At 49.8% G+C, this 14,250-nt stretch overlaps 1 protein-coding gene across 1 annotated transcript; it reads right to left on the reverse strand.

The window, feature by feature from the left end:
• Nucleotides 1-275: 275 nt before the first annotated feature.
• LOC133234306 (relaxin-3 receptor 1-like) lies at nucleotides 276-11,297 on the reverse strand. The gene is made up of 2 exons (XM_061394666.1): nucleotides 9,815-11,297; nucleotides 276-6,775 (listed from the first exon to the last, which is right to left on the reverse strand). The coding sequence occupies exon 1, from the start codon at nucleotides 11,167-11,169 to the stop codon at nucleotides 9,853-9,855; it is 1,317 nt and encodes a 438-aa protein (XP_061250650.1). The 5' UTR covers nucleotides 11,170-11,297; the 3' UTR covers nucleotides 276-6,775; nucleotides 9,815-9,852.
• Between the last annotated feature and the right edge of the window lie 2,953 nt (nucleotides 11,298-14,250).

The following is a 14,250-nucleotide window of genomic DNA, read 5'->3' on the forward strand; positions in this document are numbered from 1 at the left end:
ATACATAACATATTATATATCCTATATCAGTATTATATATTATATAATATATTAATTTATAATATACATTATAGTATATTATTATATAATTATAATATAATTATATAGTATATGTTTTATTTTAATATATTAATATATAATTTTATTTTATATAATTTTATAATTATATAATATAATTTTATATAATTATAAAAATATGATTATATAATTATAATTGTATAATTATTATATAATAATATAATTATATTGTTATTATTATTATACTATTAGGCAATTTCTAATCCTTTCTCAGAGCCACTCAGCAAGGAGATAGGGATTTCCCACGTATAGGGAAATCAGGGCTCAGAAAGATACGGGGATTTGCTCAAGGTCACACAGACAGTTAGGGACAGAGCCGTCCAGATCCTCTCCCACAAACTACAAAGCAACAGAAAGACATGCCAGCACATTGCTGAACAGTCTCTCAAAATACTTGCCATGTGGATTCTGGCATTCATCAAAAGAAATGTTTATAGAGATCAAAGTTAAACAGCTCCAAGAGAGCTCTTAAAGTGTCTTTTGTACAACAGAGCAAAGAAGTCGAAGACTGACCATGCTGGAGACGCAGGCAAAATGATCAGGGCAAGCAGGGCTTGGGCAGCATTAGAGTCCCAGCCACCTTGGGTCCCCTGCGCCCACCCCACTCCCAGGCTGAACTGTATTGGTCCTGAGAGGTCCACGTGACTGACTGCATCAGATATCTTTGCTTCATTTTTTCCCTAGAACCTCTCTGGCAGACATCTAGACAGGGATGAGAGAGAAGCCACGACCCGTGGGGGTTAGGGTGATCACCATTCAGGTTCACCCGCACTTAACACTGAAAGTCCCAGCTGCTGGAAACCAGTCTCAGGCAAATGGTTGCTCACCCTCTGTTGGAGAGGCCTGCCTTCCTCCTGGGACCTTGTCAGATTGAGAAAGCCAGGCTGTGACATGGGCTCCCTGTGTGACCCGTGGCTTCTTCTTTCTGGACCTCAATTTCCTCATCTCTAAAACAGGGGTTTGGCTAGGACCTCTGAGGAGGGTGCTTCTAGCTTGTACATTCCTCGGTTTCTGAATCTGTGTCTCACTGAGGTCCCCCGTTTGCCACCTTCCTTAGGGCAGGGCTAAGAAACCAAACATAATAGCCCATGGGGACCAACCCCATTGGATTCCTACAGGAGTGGCGCTTCCCACCTCACGCCCTCTCCCCGTCCCTCCCCCACACCCTTGCTTTGTTCATTCATTAAGGGTGTCAATTAGGAGGTGATTATTCATCCTAACTACAACAGAAGGACATTTAAAATGGAGCCCACTCCACTCTTGGGGAACTGAAAGTAGGTTTACAGATTCCTGTTTACTTGACATTTTAATCAGCAAGCTGAGAGCAGAGAAACTTTAAGTGGAAGGGTCAAGAGTCATGGCCACACACATTTCCATTTCAGCAAGAAATCTTCCAGCACCCACTCCAGGCCAGAGGCTATTGTGAGGGTGACACAATAGAGATCAAATAGAGGATCAGAGAATCAAGGTCCCTGGCTTGGAAGAGCACCTGCTCAGCCAGGGATGGGGTTGTACTCATAAGGGGCTGAACACGGGGTGCCCTCTGGCAGGTGCCATGAGCGTCCCCAGGAAATAGGGGAAGCCAAAATAGATGGTGGTTGGATGGCATGACTTTATCAATACAAACTCCCGTAACCGGGCGGGGGTGGGGGGCGGCCAGAAACATTTTCAATCAGGCCCAAGCCGGTGTTTGTGGTTCTGAAGTGCTTTAAGAGAGGTGGCTGAAAATGATTTGAGAGGTGAGGGAGGGCAGGAAAGGGAAAGGGGATTTGGCCTCAGATGCTGAGAGGTTGTGGGTGGGGGCGGCAGCCAGGCCAGCAGAGCAGCACCACACAGAATAAGCAAGGACCGTGGGACACAGGCCAGTGCCCCATCTACGGGCCTGGCCCCTCCAGGCAGAGGGGACAGCATGAGTGGACCTGTGCAGGGTCCAGAGAAGGCCAGGGGGAGAGCCCACGGTGCAGGCACAAGATCCTGGGCTTCGCCTTGTAAGTTCCTGCTTCTCATACTGGGGTTCTCCGTGGTGCTAGACAGGAGCCTCCGTCACTTGAGAATGGGCTTGTTATTTTTATCGTCGAATAAACATACATATAGTATGAAGCAGACTGCAAACTGGATGAATTCTGAAGATAAAACTCAAGGTTTTAAGGAATCACTTCACTCACAGCTGAATGCAGAGCCCTTCAGGTACTTCAGTGGAGAAGTCCGGGTGCACTGCCAGGCAGCAGGGACCCAGAGAAGGGTTTAAAGCAGAGAAGGGGCAGGGTCAGCTCTGCAGTTTACAGCCCAGAGGAGTGTCTGAAGAGGGTAGGAATGATACAGGAAAGGATCCTTTGGGCTGAGGCTGGATGCAGGCTGAGGTCAGGAGGGGTTCCCGGGTTGGGGGCCAGTGTAAGCAAGGAAAGAGGGGTGAGACTGCCGGGTGTGGAGGCATACTGTGAGAGACAGGGCTCGCTGTGAAAGAAGCTCTAGAGGGATGCAGAGATAGGCTGCTGATGACGGAATGACAGCCTGGCAGAGTGGAACCTGAGTGCCATGTCTTGGGAGTGGGGAAGGGCTTCATTTCTAAGAAGGCCACACGGTTATGTCAGCTAAGAACACATTGGCTACCTCCTATGGGTTTTGACATGTACTTATGAACTTGAACTCCAGACCAGCTTTGACTCTCTGCTCTGCCAGTTAGCTACAGTGGAATCTAGCACAATTTATTCACCTACTCCACGCTTCATCTTTCTCATCTGGGAAATGGAGATCTGGTAACAACAAGGCATCTGACAGCAAACAGTGAATGTTAGTTACTCATATTTTCATTATTCAGTCTTGAATGTTTCCTAATTTCTATTACAATTTAGGTTTTGCATTATTTAGAAACTTTTTCTCAAACATCGAATTTTGTTTTCTTGACTTTGTTGTTATTGACTTCCAACTTCCTTGAACTGTGGTTGGAAACTATAGGTCTATTTTTGAGTTTTTGTTGAAACTTGTTCTATGGCTAGTTCATGGTCAATTTTTTAAAAGTATTTCATGAACACTGGAAAAAATGCATATTCTCTGTTAGGTGCAGGGTTTTATACTTATCCATTTGATCAAGCTTGTTAATTGTGGTGTTGAAATTTTCTATACCCTAATTGTTTTTAGCCTGTTGAACTCTCAATTACTGAGACAGGGATGTTAAAAACCCACCACCATGATTATGGATTTATCCATTTCTCTCTTAAAATTCTACCAATTGTTACGTTATGTGAATATAAGCTAAACTTTAAAAAATATCTTACTGGAGAATTGTTATTTTGTATCATTATATAATGATCTTCTTTCTCCCTAATAATGCACTTATGCCTTCAGACCCCTTCTGGTGGTAACAATGCTACACACCAATGGAACAGCACAGCCATTGTATTTTCTCAGATTCCTACTTCATGTTGGAGGAGACTCCTGAGAGTCCCTTGGACTGCAAGGAGATCCAGCCAGTCCATTCTGAAGGAGATCAGCCCTGGGATTTCTTTGGAAGGAATGATGCTGAAGCTGAAACTCCAGTACTTTGGCCACCTCATGCGAAGAGTTGACTCGTTGGAAAAGACTCTGATGCTGGGAGGGATTGGGGGCAGGAGGAGAAGGGGACGACAGAGGATGAGATGGCTGGATGGCATCACTGACTCGATGGACGTGAGTCTGAGTGAACTCCAGGAGTTGGTGATGGGCAGGGAGGCCTGGCGTGCTGCGATTCATGGGGTCGCAAAGAGTCGGACACGACTGAGCGACTGATCTGATCTGATCTGATCTGGTGTGCCATTTTCCATCCTCTTTACTTTCAACCTGTTTTTGCCCTTATGTTTAGGTGTGTTTGTGTAAAGAGCATAAAGTGGGATTATGAGGTTATTTTTAAAATCCAGCCTGTCAGTCTCATAAATTACTTGTGTGTGTGTGTGTGTGTGTGTGTGTGTGTATCCTTGTCCCTGGAGCCTGACACAATCAGCCTTCCAGAAATGTTTGCTGAATGTGAAATTGATCCCCATGGCTAGAATGAAAACACAGGGTAAGGAGTGCTGCCGCTTATTGGGAATGGACTACACAGGGGCCAGTGCTGTGGGGAGCATGGTCTTAATATCGATGGGGGCCTTGAGGCCCAGGGAAGTCAGATGACCTGCTTGAGGTCACACAGCCAGAAGCACCCCAAGGCCTGTGCTTTCTCCTCCAGGGCCACTGCCTCTACTGTAACCAGCGCCCCTTTTGCTTTTGTGATGCCTGTCTCCCCCCCGCCCCCCAACTCAGTGCCAGCCTCCCTGGGCCCAAGCCCTCTGTTGAGGCTCCATGTTAGAACACGTGGAGTGAGTCCATGGGCCTAAAAGGAGGCTGGAAGGAATGAGTTGGGGCTGCAGACTTTAGCCAGAAGGTGAGCACTCCTCCCCACCTTCCCCAGCCCCTCTCTGCAGGCAAGCTCAGCCCACAGAATGTCTGCATTAGTTCCCTAGGGCTGCCATAACAAATTAGCACAAATGAGGTGCATACATGCTCAATTGTGTCTGACTCTTTGCAACCCTACGGACTGTAACCCACCAGGTTCCTCTGTCCATGGGATTCTCCAGGCAAGAACACTGGGCTGGGTTGCCATGCCCTCCTCCAGGGGATCTTCCTGACCCAGGAATTGAACCTGAGTCTTCTGTGTCTCCTACACTGCAGGCAGATTCTTTACCCACTGAGCCACCTGGAAAGCCCCAAATGAGGTGACTTAACAGAAATTTATTCTCTCACAGTTCTCTGGAGGGTAGAAGGCTGAGATCAAGGTGTCAGCAGGGCCACGCTTTTTTGGAAGCCTCTAAGGAAGAATCCTTCTTGCCGCTTCCAGCTTCCAAGGAGTTGCCGGCAATACTTGGCTTGTAGATGCTTCACTCCAGTCTCTGTTTCCATCTGTATATGCCATTCTCCTGTCTGTGTGTCTCTCTGTTTTCATGTGACCTTCTTATAAGGACACCAGGCATTGGATTCAGGGCCAAGCCTAATCCAGGATGACCTCATCTTAACTTGATTACATCTGCAAGGACCCTATATCCAAATAAGGTTATACTCGCAGATGTCTGGGGCTGGATTTCAGTATACTTTTTGGGAGGACACAATTCAATGCATAGCAGCACCTGCTTTCAAATAAGGTTGTCAACCTGAGCATCATGCTGTCTGTAACCAACCCCAACCCACAGTGACTCTGGACCCTCTCATCCCCACACACTGTCACTCCCCATCAGCCCCCTCCCCTCCATGCTCAACCCCCACCATCTCTCCTTCCCACCAGCACTGCCGTCCCTCACAGCCCTTTGTGAACTCTCACCCTCCAGCCTCCATCACGGGCCACTTTGAAAGAGCTGTCTACATTTGCACCTTCTAGCTTCTCCCCTCCCACCCTTTCCTCCAGCTGCTAGAGTCTGACTTTCCCCATCCAGTCACTCCCATTTTTTCTCAGGAGGTCAGAATTCAGCCAAGGGTGGCCTTGTACAGGTCAATGGTCAGACTCCATTTTTCAGACAGTGTCTTGATGTCTCTGCTTCAGCCCAAGGCCACCTCCTCTTGCAACCCCCACATCTACAGCCCTCACATCTAATCAGTTCCTGTTAAGATAAAACAACTGTGGAAGGCAGTGAGCCATGAGCTGTCTCCTCATTCACTCATATCATTTGTTTTGATTAACTCCAGTCTGACAACTCATATTAGAGGCAGGAAGGGTGGCAGGCCTGGGATGGTGTCAGCTCTGTTGCCCATTGGCTATATGCCACTTCACTACTTGGAGCCTCAGTTTGCTCTTCCATGAAATGGGAATAATGTGACCTGGTTCCCAAGGATACTGTGAGAATGAATGGAGACGATGACATAAAGAAGGTCTGGAGAATGAAATAGGTGAACGAAGGTGGATCCAGAGATGGCCTGGCCAGCCGACCCGGTTCACAGGAACCTGGATTTTAGGAGGAGTCTTCCTGAACCCAGGGGAGGCTTTGGAAAGCCTGCTCAGATTGAGGAAAGGAGAAAGAGACAAAAGACCACATCATACACAGGCAAACAGGAGAGTGAGGACTTACACAACAGTGTTCATTCATTCACCAAACATTTATTGAGAGCCTACCGTATAAGCAATACAAGGGAAGACTCAGACACAGATATTTACAGTTTATCGCTGAAGAAGAAATAGAAACATACTCAGCATCCAGTTCGCTGTCCTCGTGTGAGCAGCACACTGCACAGGGGACCAGGAAGAGCTGTGTGCCTGCCCTTGTCCTCCGAGGTGGGCAGAGGAATGGCAGGGAGGCAGGCAGAGTGGAGCGCTAAGAGCCAAAACAGGAAGGTTTCAAGGCGCACAAGGGAGGGACACAGAGTAGGACATGGGGGCCCCCAAAACTTTCACAGAGAGCGTGCTGGGGTTGAGAAAAGGTCTGCAACATCCGCCTGGGGTTCCAACACTTAGAATGCTCCAGGGAGGACCTGGGGGTGAGGTGACTTGGAAGAGAAAGGAAGGCTCAGCTGCCCCTCTGTCCTGAAGGGAAGAGAGAAAGGCGGCCAGGGTCAGGAGGGTCTCGCCAACAGGCCAGGCTGTGTGACACAAGCGAGGGGTGCAGGGAAGCGTCCTGTCCTCTTCAAGGAAGAATTCAGCAGAGAAAGCGTGCCAAGGCTGAGGCGCTGGGGTCTGGCTGCTCCAAGGGGCAGGGGCTCACCTCTGCAAGTTGAAAATGACATTCAGCAGCTGCCCACCTGTCTCCTGGCACAGAGTCCATGGCTCTGTACTTCCACCCACCTGGAGTGGTGTCGGAAGTCCGAGCATCCCCTCATGCCTCTCTCCTACAGGCCGCAGAGGGGGCTGGGATATGCTGGGATAATGACAACATCATGTATCCTTGCAATTCATTCAGGCCATGACCCCTCCTCCTCCCTGCCCTGCCCTGCAGTACCTGACACCATGGCCACTCCAGGCTCCACGCGCTCATTCAGAGCACCTATTCTTCTGCAGGCACCTGGCTCCTTTGTGGCCTCCGTGCCCAGGACACAAGTTGCCATTTGGCTTCTTTGAGCACTTTTACCCCCCTTCTCCTTCTTGGCAGCTGGCAGATGAGCCAAAAGCACGTAAGAGTTTGGGCTTTGGAGTCAGGGAGCTGCTGTTGGAAATGTTTGCTGTGCTGCCTCACGAGCAGTGTGACCTCAGGCAGTTCCCTAACTTCTCTGAGCCTTCATTTCCTCCTCACAAGGTAAATAATACTGCATACCTCAAAATCCTTTTTGAGGACCAAGCCTACACAAAGCGCTGTGCCTGCCTCATTGTCAAGTGCTCAACCAATGCCGGATCATTGCTCTTCTTGCTCAACAAGTTTGGGGGTTTTGTTCTTTCCCTTCAAAAATCTCATTTATTCTGCACTTCTGCAATGCCCCTCTTCTCGACATCTAGTGATGCCGCACTCTTCTAGCTCACCCTTTCGCACTGTCTTCCCAAAGTGCCCCATCCCTCACGCCTGCCTCCTTCCTCACTGTCCCTTCAATACTGGTGTCAGGACTGCGCTGAACGCCCCCTTGGCGGAGGGTGGTCTCTCTGGGGCACACCTGGGTCCTACTTCCACACACATGGCAGTTGCAGGGGAAGCCTCAAGAGTGCAGGCTCAGAGCTGGGCCCACGGTTTGAGACTACAATATGGGCATTTGATGAGACCCTCCACACGAGCCATAGAGTCCTCTTCTGGTCAACATGATATTTGCATGACATGAGCCAGTAAAATTCACCCTGACCTCGATAAAGGAAACAGTTCACAGGAACTAAGAGTTAAATGAATAGTGTTGTAGCAAGAAATGACCCTAAAAAGAGTTTGCAGGTAAAGAGTGGATAGAAAAGAACACAGAGGGGGTAAAAATTAATCATTGATCTGGAAATGGTCACAGGGAATTATCAGCCCACTCATTTTATAGATAAAGAAACCAAGGCTGAGGCAGGCACAGTGACTCGCTTAAGGCACATAGCAAGGCCAGATCAAGGGCTTCTGCACAGGCTGATTCCAGATTTAATGTCTTTGCCTCCCACGCCCTAGGGTCCACTGTATGGCATTTGTGGAGTCATTAGTGTAACTTTCTACAATATTCTTTAAACAGAATGATTTTGGAAATGACCATTGGCCTCAGGTTCTATTTAATAAGCTATTATTTCTGATTTAGAGCACTTGCAGCTCCCACACAGTTCTCATGTTCTCTTGGGAGAACACCCCATACCCCACCCTTTTAGTTCTTAGGGCTGGTCCCAGGGACAATGGGGGATGGGCTGCAGGAAGACAAATGAGAACAACAGTAGTTACTCTTTATCCCTCCTGTTGCTCCCACCAAAGATTCCTCTGCATGTGAGAGAGAAATAAGCTGCAAATGACTCAATTTTAAAATAACACTGAGAAAAATAATCAAGGCTTGGAGCTACCAGTGAATCACTGCAGTTCTTTACTTTGTAAAATATTATTTTCTTTTTAAGTGGACAAGTACTCCAAGGAATACAGATTCTTCTGTATTATGGTCCTTTAGAGGGGTCATAGTACCACCCACACCATGAGGCACAGGGCCTATCATTCCACCAGGGGTTAGCTGTGGGCCTCACCCTTCCACCCCTTCCGACTGCTCTTGGATGACAAATCACAGACATTTGAGTTGACCCAAGATCCTGTGTGGGCTCCAGACGTGGACACCAGGCAGTGGGGAATAGGTTTTTTCCTCTACTTTAAAGCATCGTCTTCCTCTATCAGAAACATCAGGCATGAAATTTATGAGCAAGTCTTTGCAAGGATGCAAACACAAATTCTGACCTCTGACCACCTAATCTCAAATGGTGTGTGCTGAGAATGCTTTATGGTAGCTCTGCATCAATATGAAGATCCAGTGCTGTCTACCAGAGAAAGAATTTAAGTCAGTTGCTTTTTGATTTACCTTCAGCGATGCCTTTGGAGAGCAAGGGGAAGAGATGCTGACTGTTAAGGCCTGTAGCATGCAAACACTCCCACCTGTCCCATATCAGTCACAGGGTCTCCAGGCTCAAAGAGATTGGTGAAATCATCCAGCAGCTCCACACCCCTATCTGATGCATCAACTCTGTCTCCATCAGTCTCTGTTGTAATGAATTCTAGAACAGGGAGCTCACCACCTCATAAAGCTCAGGTGCTCCAAAATGGGAAAGGCCTGCCATAACGAGGGATGGAAATCTGCTTCCCATGACTTCTTTCCCACTGGTCCCAGTTCTGTCCTATGTGGGCCACTCAGGTCACTGCTCACCCCCCACTGCTCCCCCCTCCCCCACCAGCTACATAGCTCCAGACCTCCTGAGCAGCCACTTTTCATGCAACAGCTAGCATGCTCAGTCACAGCATACTGCCAGATGAGTGTGTTTGGGTCAGTCAAGCCCCCAGGATCTAGAGAGAACAAGTAGCAGGCGGGCCTTGCAGATGAAAGCTCAGAAATCTTGAGCCATCGAGGGCTACCTCATAATCTTGAAATCCCTCCACTCTGGTTTCCAAAAACCACTCACATCCCTCTCTCACAGCTCCCTTATAACAAAGGGAAACATAAACCAGGAGTCTGATTAAATGCCTTAAAGCTCAATGAATGGAGCTCACACTGTTTGCAGAGATTGTGCCAGGAGGATCAAAGCGCTAGATACAGAGGAGTCCCCAGGATTCATCTAACCCTCACCTCTCCTCATAGGAAAAAGGATGCTGAGGCCAGGGAGAAAGAGACTCACCCTGGGTCGCACAGAAGGTTAGTGATGAACTCCCAGGCTTAAGTAATTCCCACGGCCAAAGGGCCTGCTTCTCCAGTCAGGCACTGCTCCTTGACATCATCACTCCAATACCAACTGGCATAATCTGCCCCATCACTCTTGGTACTGATGGGGCGGCGTGTGGCCCTTACTGAGAGGTGTGGTTCTCCAGGTTCAGGCCTAATCAGAGAGCCCCGTACTGGGGCGCGGCTATCTATCGGACAGCCGGGTCGGAGGTCCGCTGGGTGCTTGGCCCGGCCGCACAGCTCTTGCAGGCCCTGGCGGAAGTCGCGGCGCAGCAGGCAGTAGAGTAGCGGGTTGAGGCAGCTGTTGGAGTGCGCCAGGCAGATGGACACCGGGAAGAGGTAGGCCTGCACCAGGAAGTAGGCGCGGTCCCAGGGCACCGCGTTCAGCTTGATCAGCACCCCCCAGAACGTAAGCGCTTGGTTGGGCAGCCAGCAGAGCACGAAGACCAGCAGCACGCAGGCCAGCGCCCGGGTAACCCGGGAGCGACGTCGGTGCCTGACTCCAGACGACCAGCGTACCCGCTGCCGACGCAGGAAGCGCAGAAGCAGCAGCGAGCAGGTCCCCAACATGACCAGCGGCAGCACAAAGGCCACGGTGATCTTTTGCAGATGGTAGAAGGCCAGCCAGTCGGGACCGCCGTCGGGGAAGCGCAGCAGGCACAAGCGTTCGCCCCCGGTGCTGGCCGCTGTGGCGAATAGGGCGGTGGGTGCGGTAGCCAGGACTGCGGTGGCCCAGAGCAAGCTGCACACGCAGACAGCCCACAGGGTGCCCGGCCGGCGGGGGCGCAGCGCCCTCGCCACCGCGTAGTAGCGCGCCACGCTCATGGCGCTAAGGAAGAAGCCGCTAGCGTACATATTGAGCACCGTAAGCGTGAGCACCACCTTGCACATGGCACTCCCGAAGGGCCAGCTGAAGTCGCGCACCATGTCCACGGCCCAGAAGGGCAGTGTCAGCACGAACTGCAGGTCGGTGGCTGCAAGGTTGAGTAGGAAGCAGTTGAGCAGGGAGTGCCGGCGCCGCTGCTGGGACCGCACCAGGACAAGCACCAGCACGTTGCCCACCAGCCCCACAGCGCACAGGGCCAGGTAGGCGCCCGCGATCAGAGCGCGCAGTGCCAGCGCCGCTCCGGCCTCTGCCACTCCCTCCAGGCCGTCCAGGCTGCGGGGGCCCCAGGTCGGGCGAGTGCTCTCAGATCCGTTGCCCACCGAACTGTTAGAGGGCTGCCGAGACGATGCGTCTCCAAACCAGTTCAGGGGGAGCACGGCCCCGAAGGCGCGGGCCATGCGACAGCTGCCTCTGGCTGACTCCATCGCCCTTGGTGGAGCTCAGGGATCTGCTCAGGTCCACTCCGAAGCCAGAGGCTAAACTGGGACGACTAGCGGTGTTCAGTACCGCGCGGCAGCATTTTTAAAGGGATGAAGGCTTCCCTGATTGGTCAGTTGCACTCGCGCCCTGCCCTAAGCGCTTCCAGGCCGTATTTCTATTGGCTACTTCTTTACCTTCGATTTCGTGAAGAACTGAGGACCCCCAGCCAGAGTGGAGGCCGGAAGCTGAGAGGTTAGGTCGGAGGAGAAGGCTTCTGCGATTCACGTGGGCTCAGGGTTGCGGCTGTGCGTGGGTCGCTGAGTGAAGACGCAACGCTAGAAACAGAGCGCCTCCCGCAGCGGTTCAACCTTCGGGACTGGAGAAGGGTTCCGACAAGTTTCGCCTCGGGAAGCAGCATACCCCTCCACCTTCAGCCTGTGCGGGCCCCGAAATACTCAACGGGAGACTTGCTCGGGACCAAATAGCAGGGACTGGCAGTCTCTTTGCCTCCAGCCCTGCTCCCTTAAACGGTCCCCCAACCCCGGACTCTCTTGGTAAAGGCATTTCTCTAGCTGTGCTTTAGCGTTGGGCACTCCTCATCCCCTCTCCCCTTTTGTTCCGTTCTCGGTCTCAAAGTGCCCGAGATGTTCCCATGGCCAGATTTTCTTATGGCTGGCTCTTTCTCAGCACTTGGGCTCAAATGTCACCTCCTCAGAAAGGCCTTCCCGCAACTACCTCCTCCTGTACTTCCAGAATTTTTTATTGCATACCTTCTATGCAATCCACCTTGCTAAACACTAGGGATGCAGCAATACACATGGAACATATCTTCTCCTGGGAGATAAAGACAAGTAAATGAGATGATCTCATATAGGGGAAAGTGCAAAATTAAAAAAGAAAAAATCACGGTAATAACTCAATGAGTGTTAGGGCAGGAGGCTCAAGGAAGGTGGTCGGGTTTAAGGATGGGAGGGTTCCCAGGAGAAGGGGAGACCGTAGTCCCCTTTATGTTACTTACCAGCTGTGTGTCTTAGGGCTAATTGATCTACCTTGCCTACCTGTAAAGGAGGAGGATGATAACCTCTTGTGAGGGTCATGGGAGAACTAATCAAGCTAAGAGAACCCCCTTCTCCTCCTCATTCTGACCTCCTGTTTTGCTGAAGGCCCTCTCTATGGTGCTCAGTCCCCCATTGGCTTTAGTCTGGAGCTCCCACTCTGAGGAGCCCTTTCCTTCTTTCCTGCTCTCCTAGGAGCTTTGGAACAGCATACCGCCAGGAGCTGGGAGGTAGTCTCCAGAGGGCAGGTCTTCCCGGTGTCTCCTATCCTTAATCAGTGACCACAAGCAGATTCACTGCCAGACCTCCCTTACCTGGGAGACAGAGAATCTGAAGCAAGTGGGATTCTCTCCCCAGTGGTCACAAAAGAGGAAATTAACCCAATTACCCAGTTCTAGTCTGGGCCAGGGGCCTTCCCCTGTGGCTCAGTGGTAAAGAATCCACCTGCAATGCAGAAGATGCAGGTTTGATCCCTGTGTTGTGAAGATCCCCTGGAGGAGAGCATGGCAACCCTCTCCAGTATTCTTACCTGGAGAATCCCATGGACAGAGGAGCCTGGCAGGCTATAGTCCATAGGGTTGAAAAGAGTTGGACATGACTGAAGCAACTTAGCCAGAGCTGGCCAGAGCCCAGATGAACCAGTAATCTGATAGAAAGTTTGCAAAATTAGATCATACTTCCCCAGAGTTTCCCTTTAGTGGGCCCTGGTGGCCTAGGAATTTTTCTTCCTCTTATGGGAGTTGTCATTGAATGTCAGATAGCCCGAGTTCTAGTCTCTGTGCCCTGGCTACTAGCTTGCTTTGTGGTTTGGGGCAAGTGACTTGCCCTCTCTGGCCTCAGTTTTCTTGTCTTTAAAATGGTCTGTAAAACCTCTTATGGTTCTCACAGGCTAAGAGTTCTCTATGTATGTCTTGTTTTCATTCATTCATGGATGATCTTTGGGGTGCTTCAGCCCAGGATCTCCTCTCCCCATTGCAATCAGAAGGTAAGCCAGATCACATGCCTCTGTGATGCTCTAGGACATCTTATCTTATTTAAAATAAACTCCTCACTCCTGCCCTGATCATAAGGCCATTCCTGATCTGGGGCCAGCTCACCTCCCTGATCTCGTCTAATAGCCCTCCAACCTGCACTCCCTTCTGTGCGAGGCTCCAACTGCACTAGCCTCCGCTGTCCCTCCAGGGTACCAAATTCTCTCCTGTCTCTGGGACTCTGCACTCACCAGGCCCTCTGCTTGGGGTGCTTTTCCCCAGTTTGTCCCAAGACTGACTTTTTAAAAATTTTTATTTTTGAAAGTTAATGTATTTTATTAAAGTATAATTGATTTACAGTGTTTCAAGTGTACAGCAAAGTGATTCAGTTATATATACATATTTTTTCTTTTACAGATTCTTCCCCATTATAGGTTATTACAAGATACTGGATATAGTTTCCTGTGCTATCCAGTAAGACATTGTTGTTTATCTATTTCATATGTAGTAGTATGTATCTACTTCATCTACTTCATGTATCTAGTTCATCCTGAGCTCCTAATTTATCTCTGCTGCCGCTAAGTTGCTTCAGTCATGTCCGACTCTGTGTGACCCCATAGACGGCAGCCCATCAGGCTCCCCGTCCCTGGGATTCTCCAGGCAAGAACACTGGAGTGGGTTGCCATTTCCTTCTCCAATGCATGAAAGTGAAAAGTGAAAGTGAAGTCGCTCAGTCATGTCTGACTCCTAGCAACCCCATGGACTGCAGCCTACCAGGCCCCTCCGTCCATGGGATTTTCCAGGCAAGAGTACTGGAGGGGGGTGCCATTGCCTTCTCTGAATTTATCTCTGCCCACTCCCTTTTCCCTTTGGCAACCATAAGTTTGCTTTCTACGTGTGTGAGTCTGTTTCTGTTTCATAGGTAAGTTCGTATGTATCTGTTTCTTAAATTCCACACATAAGTGATATCACATTTGTCTTTTTCTGTCTGATTTACTTCACTTAGTATGATCATTGCTTGGTCCATCCATGTTACTGCAAATGGCATTATTTTGTTCTT

The sequence above is a fragment of the Bos javanicus genome, chromosome 21 (assembly GCF_032452875.1).
Source record: "Bos javanicus breed banteng chromosome 21, ARS-OSU_banteng_1.0, whole genome shotgun sequence".
In the NCBI taxonomy this organism is placed as follows: Eukaryota; Metazoa; Chordata; class Mammalia; order Artiodactyla; family Bovidae; genus Bos; species Bos javanicus.

What these genes read in the sequence shown, in the direction of transcription:
- LOC133234306 (XM_061394666.1), bottom strand. Translation starts at nt 11,169, where the DNA reads ATGGAGTCAGCCAGAGGCAGCTGTCGCATGGCCCGCGCCTTCGGGGCC.